Source organism: Oryctolagus cuniculus, chromosome 6 (assembly GCF_964237555.1).
Source record: "Oryctolagus cuniculus chromosome 6, mOryCun1.1, whole genome shotgun sequence".
Lineage (NCBI taxonomy): Eukaryota > Metazoa > Chordata > Mammalia > Lagomorpha > Leporidae > Oryctolagus > Oryctolagus cuniculus.
Genome location: NC_091437.1, coordinates 31,966,350 through 31,980,151, shown reverse-complemented (window position 1 = coordinate 31,980,151; position 13,802 = coordinate 31,966,350). Strand labels below are relative to the sequence as shown.

General features: G+C 41.3%; 1 protein-coding gene across 2 annotated transcripts in view; it reads right to left on the bottom strand.

Moving 5' to 3' along the window:
* Nucleotides 1–2,660: 2,660 nt before the first annotated feature.
* KCTD16 (potassium channel tetramerization domain containing 16) overlaps nt 2,661–13,802 on the bottom strand; it is a 306,144-nt gene continuing 295,002 nt past the window's right edge. For both annotated transcript variants that reach the window (XM_008255161.4, XM_051843457.2), the window contains exon 3: nt 2,661–4,758. In XM_008255161.4, coding sequence (XP_008253383.1) covers nt 4,304–4,758 — 455 coding nt within the window. In that variant the 3' untranslated portion in view covers nt 2,661–4,303. The remainder of the gene's footprint in view (nt 4,759–13,802) is intronic.

Sequence of the window (13,802 nt, the reverse complement as noted above, 5' to 3'; positions counted from 1 at the left end):
CAAGACAAAAAAAGAAAGACATTTCAAACAAATAAGCTCCATGGTTGTGTCACAAGGCTATGATTATTAAAGTTTAAGACTCTTTCCTTTTAGCTGGAGTAGAAAACAATAACTATTTCATCTAAACCTAGAATGATGAAGGCAAAATAAATCAAACCCATTCCAGTAGGTTTCATTTTGTCTAATTTCTCTGCAGATATTAATCATTGTACAGTGTTGTAAAAATGACGTCTAACCTCATTGAATTCAGAATACAGAATACTCACTCTGATTCTTTCTCTGGTGTATTATTTTGATATTACAAATAAAAGGAAATAAAATGGAAGAGAGTTATCAAAATTGCAAGATGCCAAAATACCAAGACATTAAAGAGAGAAATGGCCCATGCTAAACCTATAACCCGGCATGCAAATTGGCAAAAACATACACCTGTTACGGAGTTCTCATGAGAAAAAACAAATGCCTTCATTTTTCCTTTGGATATTGTTATGTCAAGTGGATGTGACAAAGAACTCTTCCTAAAATTTCCAAGAAAGAAACATTCCAAGAAAGTTCCAGTAAAGATGATCTACAAGATCAAAGGTGGTCAAGCCCACAGCAAAGTACCTAAGGGTAGAACATACCAGCATTCGAATGCTCTAAATTAATCCACTATTGTACAAAGAAAGCTGTAAAGTTAAAAGTTGTAGCAAAAGCAAATGTATGAGAAACAAAATTTGGTTTCCATTGTGGGAACTGGTGCCAAGTAATTTTGCAAAATGACATATATGCCCTGTCTTTTTCTCAGTGAAGCCTATTTTTCTTGGCATAGACTAAGGATATTCCAAGAGGAACATAAAACCAAAGAAAGCAGAAATAATTCAGAAGTGTAAGTAATAGTATCGAAAAGGACCAGAAGAAGCAACATACCTGGGCCTATGGTTTAAAGGGCCTCTGCATCAGCATGGTCAATGTAGAAGTGCTAAGTTCCGTTAGTAAATGTGTCCCCCAAATGATTCAGATGAGATAGCTGCAACAATTGGGAAGGAAGGGCAGAGGGAACCCCTATGATTGTGCACCCATCATTCCCCCTTTTATTTAAATACACCAGGCCTGCATTTCCAGTAAGAAAACTGTGCCTATAATTTCAAAGGCTAATGTCACTGTGCATTTTGGAAACCACTTCATTTTGTTGTTCTTATTACCATATCTCAGTACAAATTCTTCTTAGCAGAGAAGGAAGAAAACACTATCGCAATGATCTAGCTGTTTTGTTTTCCTGACTTCTTCTTCTCTTGCTGAACATAGATCACATTTTTGATACTGGTAGGAGGGCTTTATAAATATGTCCCTGACTTTAGGAGACCCACCTACTCTTAGGGAACGACTTCCCAGAGCTCATTAGATCTTAGCATTAAAGGATTTCCTATGAGTGAACCCAGGTTAGGGATCTACACATATGATTCCCTCTTTGTTGAAATGAAGAAACTACTAACATTGAACAATTTATGGCACTTCTTATAACCAATGTTCAAGAAGTAGCCAAATATATTGTTCTGTCAAGAATTGAACTTAAAGTTTTCAAAATTATTTTAGATTCAGGGAAACAGGCCTGATTCAGTCTCCACCAGGGCTACTCTAGCATTCAGTCTCCTAACTCGCTTACCCAGCACTTTCATTTCCAGTGCTGCAGGCTACAGGGACTTTGCCTGGCAACTCCACTCAAAGTAATAATGAAGATTCCATGTACCTGGTTCTTCCTCAGAGCCTTTCCCTGGAAAGGGCAATATCCACCTCCATGCCAGCACCCACACGAATGAACATGAGCTTGATATCTTTGCTATTTGCACTTCATGCCATGGGTGGGTACCAGCCAGAGCTGGCCAAGAATAAAAATGTTGTTGTGTGTTTTTAAAACAAAGTCTAACTACCAGTTTTGTTCACTGTGGAGAGCAGGGTGGAGGGTGGGGTGTTTAAGAGTTCCTGCACAGAAAAATTCAAGACAGTTTGGGGGCTGGAGTAAAAGTGCCATGAACACTTTTGTAGCAGGGTGACTGCCACTCTGATTCTTTGCAGGGTGTCTACTTTGATAACATTGTAGTCAGATCTGAAATTTAAGGATGTTGGGACTCTGGGCATTTTAGTTATACCCTGAACTCTCGGAAAGCACTTCCAATGACTCTGCAATAATCATTTAACTAAAACGAGTTTCAGAATATTTTTACCAAATTCAACTTATTGATCTATTAACTCGTGATTATTTGCAGGATCATCTAGTATTAAGATGACTGTATTGTCATGTACTATCAATAAACCTTGAAAAGAATGAAGACATACGACAAACCAAGCTATCTTGTGGTTAAGATCAAATATCTGCTAACATATTAACAGATAAAAACAACACTTCAATTCATAAATTACAATCATCTCAACAACTGAACTCCCAAAATTAACTTTCTTTTCCATTTAAGTAAAACTATGCACCTCATTCAAACCATTAAGGCAGGAAAATATTGGCTAATTCTATCACCCAAGGGGAAGGGAAGAATCTAAAAATCAGAAATAATGTTATTAGTATATGTTATTAGTATATGCATATACTAATAACAGAAATAAGGATAGAACCTCTTGTGTAATAAATATGCCATAAGTTAAAGATTTCAAAAAGAAGAAATTCATCATTATTCTCCCCTCCCACAGACATCATCTACTTGCCTTTATTACTTGTGATATACACACACATGCACACACACACAATTTAAAAAATCAGAAGCACTTGGCACACAATGAGTAATTAAAAAAGCATTTTTGTTACAATGAAATGAATGAGAAATGTTGAAAATAAAAATTTACCTTAAAACCTGCATTTAACACAAGTCTACAAAAGAGCTATTGTTAATGTTAATAGAACATGAAACCACATGGTTGGATGACTATTAACAGGTTTGTGGGTTTTATTGTTTGTTTTGGCCATGTCTACACAGGTCAAAGAGGTAATCAAGAAAGTTGGTTTAGAACAAAGCTTTCACTTGGGAGCCCCAGTTACCTATATGGATTGTTATCGATTTCATAGAAATAACACAGCTAAATCTTAATAAGGACACAGCCAAACTTCAAAATCCTAATGGCAACGAAAACTAGCTAAAAGCAAGCAATAATGTAGTACTACAGGGCACAATTTTAATGAGAAATATTAGAAGGTATGTCAAATACACTTTCCTCTGAAATGAAACAAAACATTGGCCCTTATTGAAGTACTATGTGTTCTTCATAGTTCCCCAGCTACACAGCAACATGAAGAACTTAAATGTGGATGATGTATAAAGGCCACACCATTAAAATGCGGGCAGTGAGAACTCAGACACATCGAGATAGGGACGATCCTCAGCTCACAGTAGAGAAAGCTGTGTGGTGTCATTCAGTAGTAATTCCTGTGGGTGCAAATTTCTTTTTTAGTATAAAGAATGTTGGACTGGCTCTTCCCACCCTCTCCCAATGCAAAGGAAAAGAAAAGTGATAAAAGGGAGACCCAAAGTATTAAATTCCAAACCAGGAAGACAATCTGTTGCTAATGAGGACTGTTTGATATTAGGAAGGGTTGCCAAGAGAGGGAACTCTTCCCAGGAGGGCTTTAAGAAAGAGGCAGAGGCTCCTATATCTGATGTGGTCTAAGAGGGTGCCGCCGGAGCAGGGGCATAGCCCGCGGGATGTCCAGGCCCTGGGGCCTTATGCATTGTGTGTCTATATACATACTTAGTTGTGCTCCTGTTGCACAAATACTCATGCATACAGTCAATATAAACTGGCACATAGAGATCTGAGAGAAAAGTCATATAAATCTGCCATTCCCACCACCCACCCCCATGACCCCACAAACAAAGGAAAAAGCAAAATTGAAAAAAAATATCTAAACATATGCCATTGGGCTCGATCTCCTTCTATCACATCCTCATTCAAAGGAAGGAGGTAGACTGAAGAGAGAAAAAAACCCAGTTTGGGATCCATGACTCCCAAGGCATCTCAGCTACTCTTCGGTAGCTGGCTCTCAGTGTGTATAAGATACTCAGCTCATGGGACCAAGTTAAACAAACTGCAACAGCAAAAGAGATTTTCTTGTATTTCCACACCAGGAAAGAAATCTACCCTGTGGATTTACATGTTAAGGTGAACTAGGTAAAGTAGGCAGTAGGACATCAATAAACTACCATGTTCTAACAAATATGTTTCATCAGTTGTTATTTTTTCTGTAAAACATGAATTTCTTTTAGGAGGTTTCCAAAGTGGTGACACGGATTTTTTTCCTTCTCTCGCCCCCAGCCCTCCCCTATAGATGATACTTCCGCAATAGTTCAGATTGCCAGGGGTGTTTTCTCTCCGGGAACCGATCTGGAATTTTGATCTTTAGGAAATCCTGGATGCATTTCTCCAGCTCTTCCTCAATTGACAGCTTTTCCTTAACAGCTTTTTTTTTGCTGCTCACGTTCGACTCCCTGGAGCCCGAAGTCAGAGTCCGTAGCAGATCACTTTTCCGCCGCATCTCTGACTGCTGGATCAGCTGGACGGGCCCCTTCTTCATGGGACGGTCCAGAGTCTGGATGTTGGTCTGACGAGTCACGGGCCCACAGATGACCGTCTCCTGGGGGGAGCTGGCTTCAGACTGGCTGTCGCAGCTGGAGGTGGAGAGGTCATTGCAAGAGGTGCCACTCTCCCCTTCTTTGTCACCCTTGCCGTTCTTACAGCAGCAGTCACAGTGCGAGGATGACCACCTGGACGGCTCACCTGCAAGGGAAGCACAAGACCCGAGGAATTAATGACAGCTCAGGTTGGAATACAGCACAGCACTTGAAGACACATGCATGGATATCACGAAATAATGTACCAAGGAGAAATGGGGAGGCACACAGGGTGGGCTGCAACAGTCCCATCTAGAGGCCAAGTCCATGGAGGGCAGGAGATTTGTAATTACATGCTGTGTAATACAGTAGATACAATGTGATTCATAAGCTCATGTGTGCTAGAGTAAGGTAGCCCCGGACAGGAGTATCCAACTGTACCGCATATAACATAGTCACTTTCACAAAAGATCTTACATTGTTCAAAGCTTCAGTTTCCTCATCCATTGGAGGAGGTTAATGATGTTCCCTCCTTCCATTACTGGAGTTCTAGGGAGAATAGGGATCCATCAAGTAAAATTCTGAAGGTACTTTATGGCACACAGGAAGCACTTAAAACACAGCAGCCATTTTTGCTGTGACTGAGGGTAAGCCCTAAACCAAAGTTCTGTGTTTCAGCAGTCAGACGCAACAGGGGCAGGCTCTCAGAGTGGAAGGGGAGCAAGCAGCGAAGGAGGGCTCCCTTTGGGCCAGCCCCCGTCTAAGCTCTGGGCACCCATTCTCTCCCAGTCCTCACAATAACTCTACAAATTCAGTGGTTCCACTTCAGTAACGAGGCAGGAAAATTAAGATCTAAGAATTTAAGAAACTTACACGGCCTGCACAATCTGTGACAGAGCTGAGATTTAAATACATGACTTCAAATGCCATAAACAAGGCAGTCAACCATTTGTCTTCAATTTGCCTGTTTACAAAATTCCAGCTTCTCCTTCAAGACCATGTTCAAGTTTTCACTTCCCTCTGAAATTATTGATCACTCCTCCAGAGAAACACCTGCCTTACCCTCCCCCTATGAATTGGGGTGTTCTGTCTCTAATTGCACACATCACATTTTGTTTAACAAGTTGATTTTTTTTATTTGACAGACAGAGTTAGACAGTGAAAGAGAGAGACAGAGAAAAAGGTCTTCCTTCCATTGGTTCACCCCCTAAATGGCCACTATGGCCGGAGCTACGCCGATCCGACTATGCCAATCCAAAGCCAGGAGCCAGGTGCTTCCTCCTGGTCTCCCATGTGGGTGCAGGGTGCAGGGCCCAAGCACTTGGGCCATCCTTCACTGCCTTCCTGGGCCACAGCAGAGAGCTGGACTGGAAGAGGAGCAACTGGGACTAGAACCCAGAGCTCATATGGGATGCTGGCACTGTAGGCAGAGGATTAACCAAGTAAGCCATGGTGCTGGCCCCATCACACATCACATTTTGTTACAATTCTTTTATCACTTTATGTATCTCCACTACTAGACCATGAGCTTACTACCATGGACACAGTGAAGTGTCCATTATTGTCATCCCAGTAAATAGCCCAGGGAATGGTATCCAAGATCCAATAACTTCTAAGTACCTTAATCCAGCCACACCTGAATCTAGACTTTTCACTGGCCTTTCAGTTATGTGATCCACTAAATTCTCTTTTACTTTTAAGACTTCTTTAATACCCTCTTCCACTGAGTCTAGACAGATAATACTGCACTTGGCATTTTGGAGACAGAGGTCTACAGCTGGTAGCTCCACAAAGTAGAAAAATCCATAATCACAGTAAAAAGCAATTTCCTAAACATAAGTCATTGTCCCAAGTCTCTCTCTCTCTCTCTCTCTCTCTCTCTCTGAACAGTCACAATCCTCCTGGAATCCTGACTGGAACCCTGTTTAGTGATCATATCTTATATGATTGGTATTTCACATAGATTGATGTACCTAAGTCATAAAAAAGGAAACATTTTCTTTATTAAGTTAAGGACAAGGATCATGTAGTCTCTCTAAATGTTTTCAAGGGACCCCAGCTTTGAGTTGCACTGCATCTTATTCTCAAAGAATTGATCACATTATAACAGGATCCTATTTACTGTCATTTCTATTATGGTCAAAGTAGAGAAAACTTAGAATAAAATCTATTAGGAAAATTACATGCTATCTTGTATAATGCCTGTTTTAAATAACTAAATTACACATTTTTCTAGAGGAGTTAAAAAAATGTTGTAAATCACAACTCCAGACGTATCTCTAACTTAGAGCCATTCTTTCAAGCCACTTTATAAAATGTAACCGAGTAATCATTGCGGTTATATAGCCATTAAATTAAATGCAACAATCCAATTAGCCAAAAAGAATCACAGGAGCAGTAATGTCCTCGTTATCCCAGGCTATTACAAATAAACATCTTCCATGAACAGGAACCATTCAACACATGCCAGGTGGCGACCAAGAGTATCAGCAATAAAAACTGACTTCTGTCTGCAGCATAGATTTTGAGAAACTCATTTTTCACCTTTAGTAGGTAAAATCTGCATCTGCCTGAGAAATGCAGCCATCCCTGTATCAACAGGATTCAATTAAGAAACTGTTCCAAAGAATTGGCCTAAAGAAATGTAATCAAATCAGAGCTGCTGTGGTTTGTTCCTTTGTGGGAAAGTTCAAAAACTGAATTTAGACTTAAAAAAAAAAAAAGACGGGGAGGAGGAGAAAGACACAGTAGAAGAAATTCTATGTGCTAGGATATACCTGCCTATTACCTTACAGAAAGACAATAAAGTATTTTGGACATAAATCTTGCCAAACCAGTTTCATTCCATTCTATGGACTTAGAATGAAACCCAAGCTATTTTAACAACACAACAACAACAACAACAACAACAACAACAAAACAGCAAAGCTGAGGGATCCTTGTAGATTCACAGGGAACACTGCAGGCAGCCCTCCATTGCAGCCAAGCCAGGAAGCGGGCACAGACACAGCTGTTTCCTCCCTGAACTGCTGGGGTGTGATCATGTATTTAAATGTCAGCTGGGATTCTCCAGCTTCCAGGCAAATAGAAATATTACTTTCCACTTATTCCAGCCACTATCAGTATTAAAGGGAAATTGAACAACTTAATTTTACTGTAGCCTGTCATAGCACCACATGTTTCAATACTTTATGAGAACATTTGAATGTTTTACCATTTTGGCAAGATAATTCATAAGATGGCTTTGGAAGTCTCTGTATTATACTGAAATCAAAGAAAGGGTTGAGATTAATACAGTCCAGCTCGAGTGTTGTATGGATAGTCCTTGTGAAAAATGAAAAGGAATCCGACGTGAGAAGATAATGACCCAATCTCCTCATTGGAAGCATCGTCTGCCTGACTACCTTCTTCCCAAGAACCTAAGCACACCAAAAACATTTGAAGTCAGAACCCTGAAGGGACGCATTATAAACAAGCTCAGGGTTCCTTAGCCCTTGCAGTCGCACTGGGATGTGCACACAAGTCCTGAGAAGTATGGAATGATCTATGAAAGGTCAGTCCCATCACTCAACGTAATCTAGAATCTCCCAATTATAGCAAGTAACAATCTCACAAACACCTTGGAACTTCAAATTGCAATGTACTTTCACTTCCAATTTGCTGAGGTTTCTATATGGGCTGGAATAATTCTATCCACATGGGGCAAAAATAGGTTACAATTGATTAGGCAGACAAAAGGAGAAAACCATTTCATCCCTAGAAAAGCCTGATATATTGTTATTAAAAATGCAGAAAATCTATTACCCTTTCAGAGGGTTATTAACTAGGTGCTGCTCAAAGAACTTCATCGTTTTACCTTCTTTTTAACAAGCCATTGCTGAATTTTGGGGGTTTTACATCATTATTGGTGCCTGGACTATAAGAGGTTTGATAAATGTTTGCTGAATCAATGGTTGAGCCAAACACATAGGTTGAATCATATCAAGCTGATTATAGAGCAGAGTAGGTCCCAGGGTCCACAGTCAGATTTCATTATTTTCCAGGACCATGCACCAATTAGTTCACTGATATAATTCTTGGTTTCTTCATCTGAAAAATAAGGGCATGAATAGTTTCTTCTTCACAGTTGTTTTAAGAACATCAAATGAAACTATTAATGCAAAGGATGTTTCCTAGTTTGTGGCACACAAAAGTATTCCATTCATACATATTTATTCTATAAGCCAGATATTATTCTGCATAAACAAAACAAATTTGGATCTTGCTAGAAACTGCTATTAAGTTCCCACTAATATGCTTGGTTCAGGCCAGAGCATCAGGACAGAAAGGACACTGATGCTATAGCTGGGTCCATCAGGAAGGTGTGTTTCAAGTGTTTAGCAACATGTGATTTGGAGTGGGAACAGAGAGCAGCCACACCACAATACTGGCACAAAGTGTGTGAACCAGGGACAGTTTTGGAAGGGCGAAGTCTTCACAGCACAGTGCTTAAAATTTCACAAGTGGAAGAGCCTTATCAGGTACAAATTTCCTTGAAGACACAGCCAATAAATCTACTATTTGTAGTTTGAATTACATGGGGAGAGACAGGATACTCAAATGCTGCAAGCCCTTGAAGTCAAAAATCTTTGTGTAATTTACAACTGGGACAGTTGAGGACCATGCAAACAACCTGTGTGACTGGACTAGACCCCCTCCCCCAACAGCCCTCTCCTTGCTGATAAAGGAATAATAAAAGAGGAAAGTCTACAGAATCTCTCTTCCCTATGAAAAATTCAAACCAAGCTGAGTGAAACATGACTTAGCAAACTCACAAAGTGCTTATACATTTTTAAAAGAGGCAGCTCTGCAATCTACCCACACTTCCAATTCCCCACCTGCTAATGGCTGTGAGCACAATGCACATCATTTACAGCAGCAGTTGGAAAAACTGCTTTCGCTTGTCTTCTCTGTCAATGATGTAGGAGCCTGCCAGTCTGGGCGCTAGGTGGCCAGCTTTAATTTATCGAGGCTGCTGAAAGACTTTCTTGGTATCCCAGCTGAAAAGTCAATAATGGCCAAATGGATGTTTTCATAATTCTGCTAACCTTGGAAAAGATATTGCAGAGTGAGGACTGGGAATAGGAAGGCTGTGTGAGCTGCTGAGAAAAACACATCTTCAACTTGACAATCATCTTTTGCTTGTGATTGACCTCTTTTTACTTATGGGCATTTGGTCTTTCTTGGATGTATCCAGCTGGGGTTCCCATTAAGAGGTGGAGAGTAGGGACAGGAGCACACAGCCCATCCACTGCATCAGTAAGAGCCAGCCGGGAGAGCAGTTACCCTACCAGAGACCTTAAAAGCAAGAATTTAATATACAGATTTGTTTAAACAGATATCGGAGCACTGACAATGAAAGCAGGTGGCACTAGACAGACAAAGATGGTGCCTACAGGGGGCAGTTTGCACAGTCAAGTCGGAGGAGACAAAAGAAGATGCAGTTATAAGAAACAAAAGCTTAGAAGCGGTACCCTGTACAGGTGAGGCTGAGGCATCCCATCAAGGCAGGCTGGCTTCCTGCTGGTGCTGGTTTCCCTAAAGGAGGGTGGCTGCAGGGATTACAGAGAAGGGAAAGAAAAAGGCAAGGGGGAAACAGGATCCAATTACTTTGGGGGGGAGGTGGCAAATAAAAATGAGGTTAATGCTGATCGGAACAAAGAGCCAGCAAGGAGCCTTCTTTACCTTCAGATCTTACAGTCCTCCTCAGAACCTAATGGGGAACTACCTTGGAAAAGGAAATGTGGTCAGTCACTGTGGTTAACCTGAATCCTAGCCCTGGTACCACAGGAGTATAGAAGGGTGAGTTTACCTAGCGGCGCCGGCACACCGGGTTCTAGTCCCGGTCGGGGCGCCGGATTCTGTCCCGCTTGCCCCTCTTCCAGGCCAGCCCTCTGCTGTGGCCAGGGAGTGCAGTGGAGGATGGCCCAGGTGCTTGGGCCCTGCACCCCATGGGAGACCAGGAAAAGCACCTGGCTCCTGGCTCCTGCCATCAGATCAGTGTGCCGGCCGTGGCGGCCATTGGAGGGTGAACCAACGGCAAAAGGAAGACCTTTCTCTCTGTCTCTCTCTCTCACTGTCCACTCTGCCTGTCAAAAAAAAAAAAAAAAAAAAAAAAAAAGAAGAAGAAGGGTGAGTTTAAAGCTGGAGTGACACAGGCAGAAGCCTGTGACCCAAGCTGGGTGAAGCAGAGTCCCCATTGGGACTGTTCTGGAACATACGGGTCTTGTGCAGAACACCTGCAGAACCAATATATTGGCCCCATGGAGGATACAAAAGAAACTGATAACATATGCTGTAATGCAGGAGCTATGAAATGAAAATAAAATCATCACTACAGTACAGTTCCTGTCCTGCTGCTCTGTTTTATAAGTTGGGGTGTTGTACTTTCTCTCCCCTCTGTCAGCAAAACATTTCTTACACTTTGCACCCACTTAGCTCTTTCTCATCCTCCAGGACTCGGCTTGGACACCACCTTCTCCAAGTGGCCTTCCTGAACTGTTCCCTCCCCCAGTTTAAGCTCATCCCACCCTCATGCCCATGGTTTTCACAGCACCATAACATGTAATTATGAGTGTGTTTCTCAGGTTATTTGTTAAATGTCTGTCTTCCACACTAGACTTTAAAGACTGGGTATGCTTCCTTTTTAGTTCTACCTTACATTTGAGGACACACATGGGTGCAGGAGCCAGGCAAGTGATGCTAACTGCTCAGTAAGTATCTGCATGGTCGATGAACCGGAGAGGAAATATGATGTGTATTGTGCATATGTATGTGTGCATTTTTTCACACCAAAAAACAAATTGAGGATTGAAAATTCTGACATGCACAAATCATTAGAATGAAACATTTCTAGGCATTTCACCAGAAAGTTAATATAGATGTAACAAAAGCATGCTCACTGACAGATAATGGCAAAATCCATAGGCTTCTCCAGAATTTTAAAAGTACCACTAGTACACATGTGTATGTGTGTGTGTGTATTTATGTGTATGTGTGTATAAATCTATCATCACCCGCAATGATTTACAACTTAAATAAAAAGTCATTACATAATTTGGTACTGCTCCATTTATCCTCCCAACTCAGGTTTCTTTTTAATTTTATTTAAGTTATACAAATTTCATGTATTCCATATATATATAGATTTAGGAACAATGTGATAATTCCCACCTTACCTTCCCTCCTGCCCATATTCTGGTAAATATCAGAACAAAGCAAGGATTTTATAAAGCAAGAGATTCTGAATTTTGACTCCCTGGTCTACAGAATACCCTTTCAAGCACCCCTTGATAACACATTTATATATTTTCCAAGTCCTTTTTGTTCTTTTTTCTTGCTTGCTTTCTTCCTCATTTTATTTCCTATTCTTAGCCACAGATTATTTCAGATAAAGTCATACTCCTGCCTCAAAGGTCCTTTTATACCTACTTGGTTCCCAGGCTCCATCCCTCTGTCTTATCCTACCTGGCCCTCTTCACCCTTCTTCTCGTCTTCCTACCACTTGTGCAGAAACTGTAACAAGTTCTCCAAAGCCTACAAGTCCTCTCATTCAATGGCTAGGTGTCTTCTGTCTTTGAGAATGAAATGCCTCTGCGACAACCAGAGAGTGTTCTGTCCCCTTCTTCCAGGAAGAAAATTCTGCTTTTCCTGTAAAGAACTGCTTCTTCCATGTTCCATGTTGTACTGAAGAGGCTGTCAACTGTGGTTCCATGCCTGGCCACAAGGGAAGGACACAAAGTCCATATCTGAACAGAGCAGTCCCTACTTCCTGACTCTAGTGAGTGACACACACAGAGGCATGTGACCCAAGCTGGGTGAATCCAAGTCCCTGTGGGGACTGTTCTGGAATGCAGGGGTCTTGCACACTCTGTAGTAAGGGAGATCACTAAGCTACGAATACAATCATTGCTCAAACTACTTGGAGAAGACAATGATGCAGAGGGAAACCAAACAAGACAGGCAGAGGTGAGAAATACCAGAGAGACAGACTTAACAGTATCTCAAGTTGGCCCTGTCCCTAGGTTTATAATTTCATAAGCCTAGAAATTCTTTTCTGATTAATATAGTGAGAGTTAATTTTGTATGACTTATAAGAGTCCTACATCGAATTCACCTAAAAACATGTAACTGCTGTTTGATTTACCCTTCTCATCCACTGAGGACTTAAGCAATTCGAACACTAATGTTGGTCAGCGCTTTAGGGGGTGAGTACCATTATTATTGCTAGGGACTGTTTTTAAGGAAAAAAGAGATTTATTTATTTATTTGAAAGCAGAGCTACATAGAAGCAGAGGCAGAGAGAAAGAGAGAGAGAGAGCTTCCATCCACTGGTTCACTCCCCAGATGGCTGCAATGGCCAAAGCTGAACTGATATGAGGCTAGGAGCCAGGAGCCTTCTCCAGGTCTCCCACGCAGACTTGGACCATTTTCCTTGCCTTCTCAGCCCACAGCAGAGAGCTGGATCAGAAGAAGAGCAGCTTGGTCTCAAATCTGGTACCCAAAGGGGATGCTGGCACTACAGGCATTAGCTTTAACCATGATGCCACAGAACTGGCCTTGCTAGGGGACTTCCTGGCTGACTCATTTCTTCAAGAGAATGTTAGCCTCTGCTACACTAGTTCCAACAAATTTGATTAACACTCTGAAGATACATGGGAAGCCTCTCTTGCCATCTGTTGTGCATAGTGATTCCAGTTGTGAGTAAGGTAATAGCTACCCTCCCAAACCAGAAACTCAGCATCATAACAATAGATATGATTCACTGAGGAACATCTATGTGCTGCCTAGTCAGTGTAGCAGGTGACACGACTTCACCCCCACAACAATCCTGTTAGGTGGTTGCTGTTCCATCTTTTTCATGGAGAAACTGTAACTGAGAGTGGATAACGACCTGCACCTAAGTTAGATGTTGAAAAATGACCAGAATTCAATTCCATATCTTTAAAAATGAAGCGTCTGCTCCTTTTAGTAGATGCATTGTCCAATCATGAAAATTTCCTGCAACAATTATTTAAAAGCATTAACTGGCTGAAAGGGATAAAGAGTTAACTTTTTTATTTTTTAAAGATTTATTTATTTATTTGAAAGAGTTAGAGAGAGAGAAGAGGCAGAGAAAGAGAGAGAGAGGTCTTCCATCCGCTGGGTCACTCCCCAACTGGCCACAGTGGC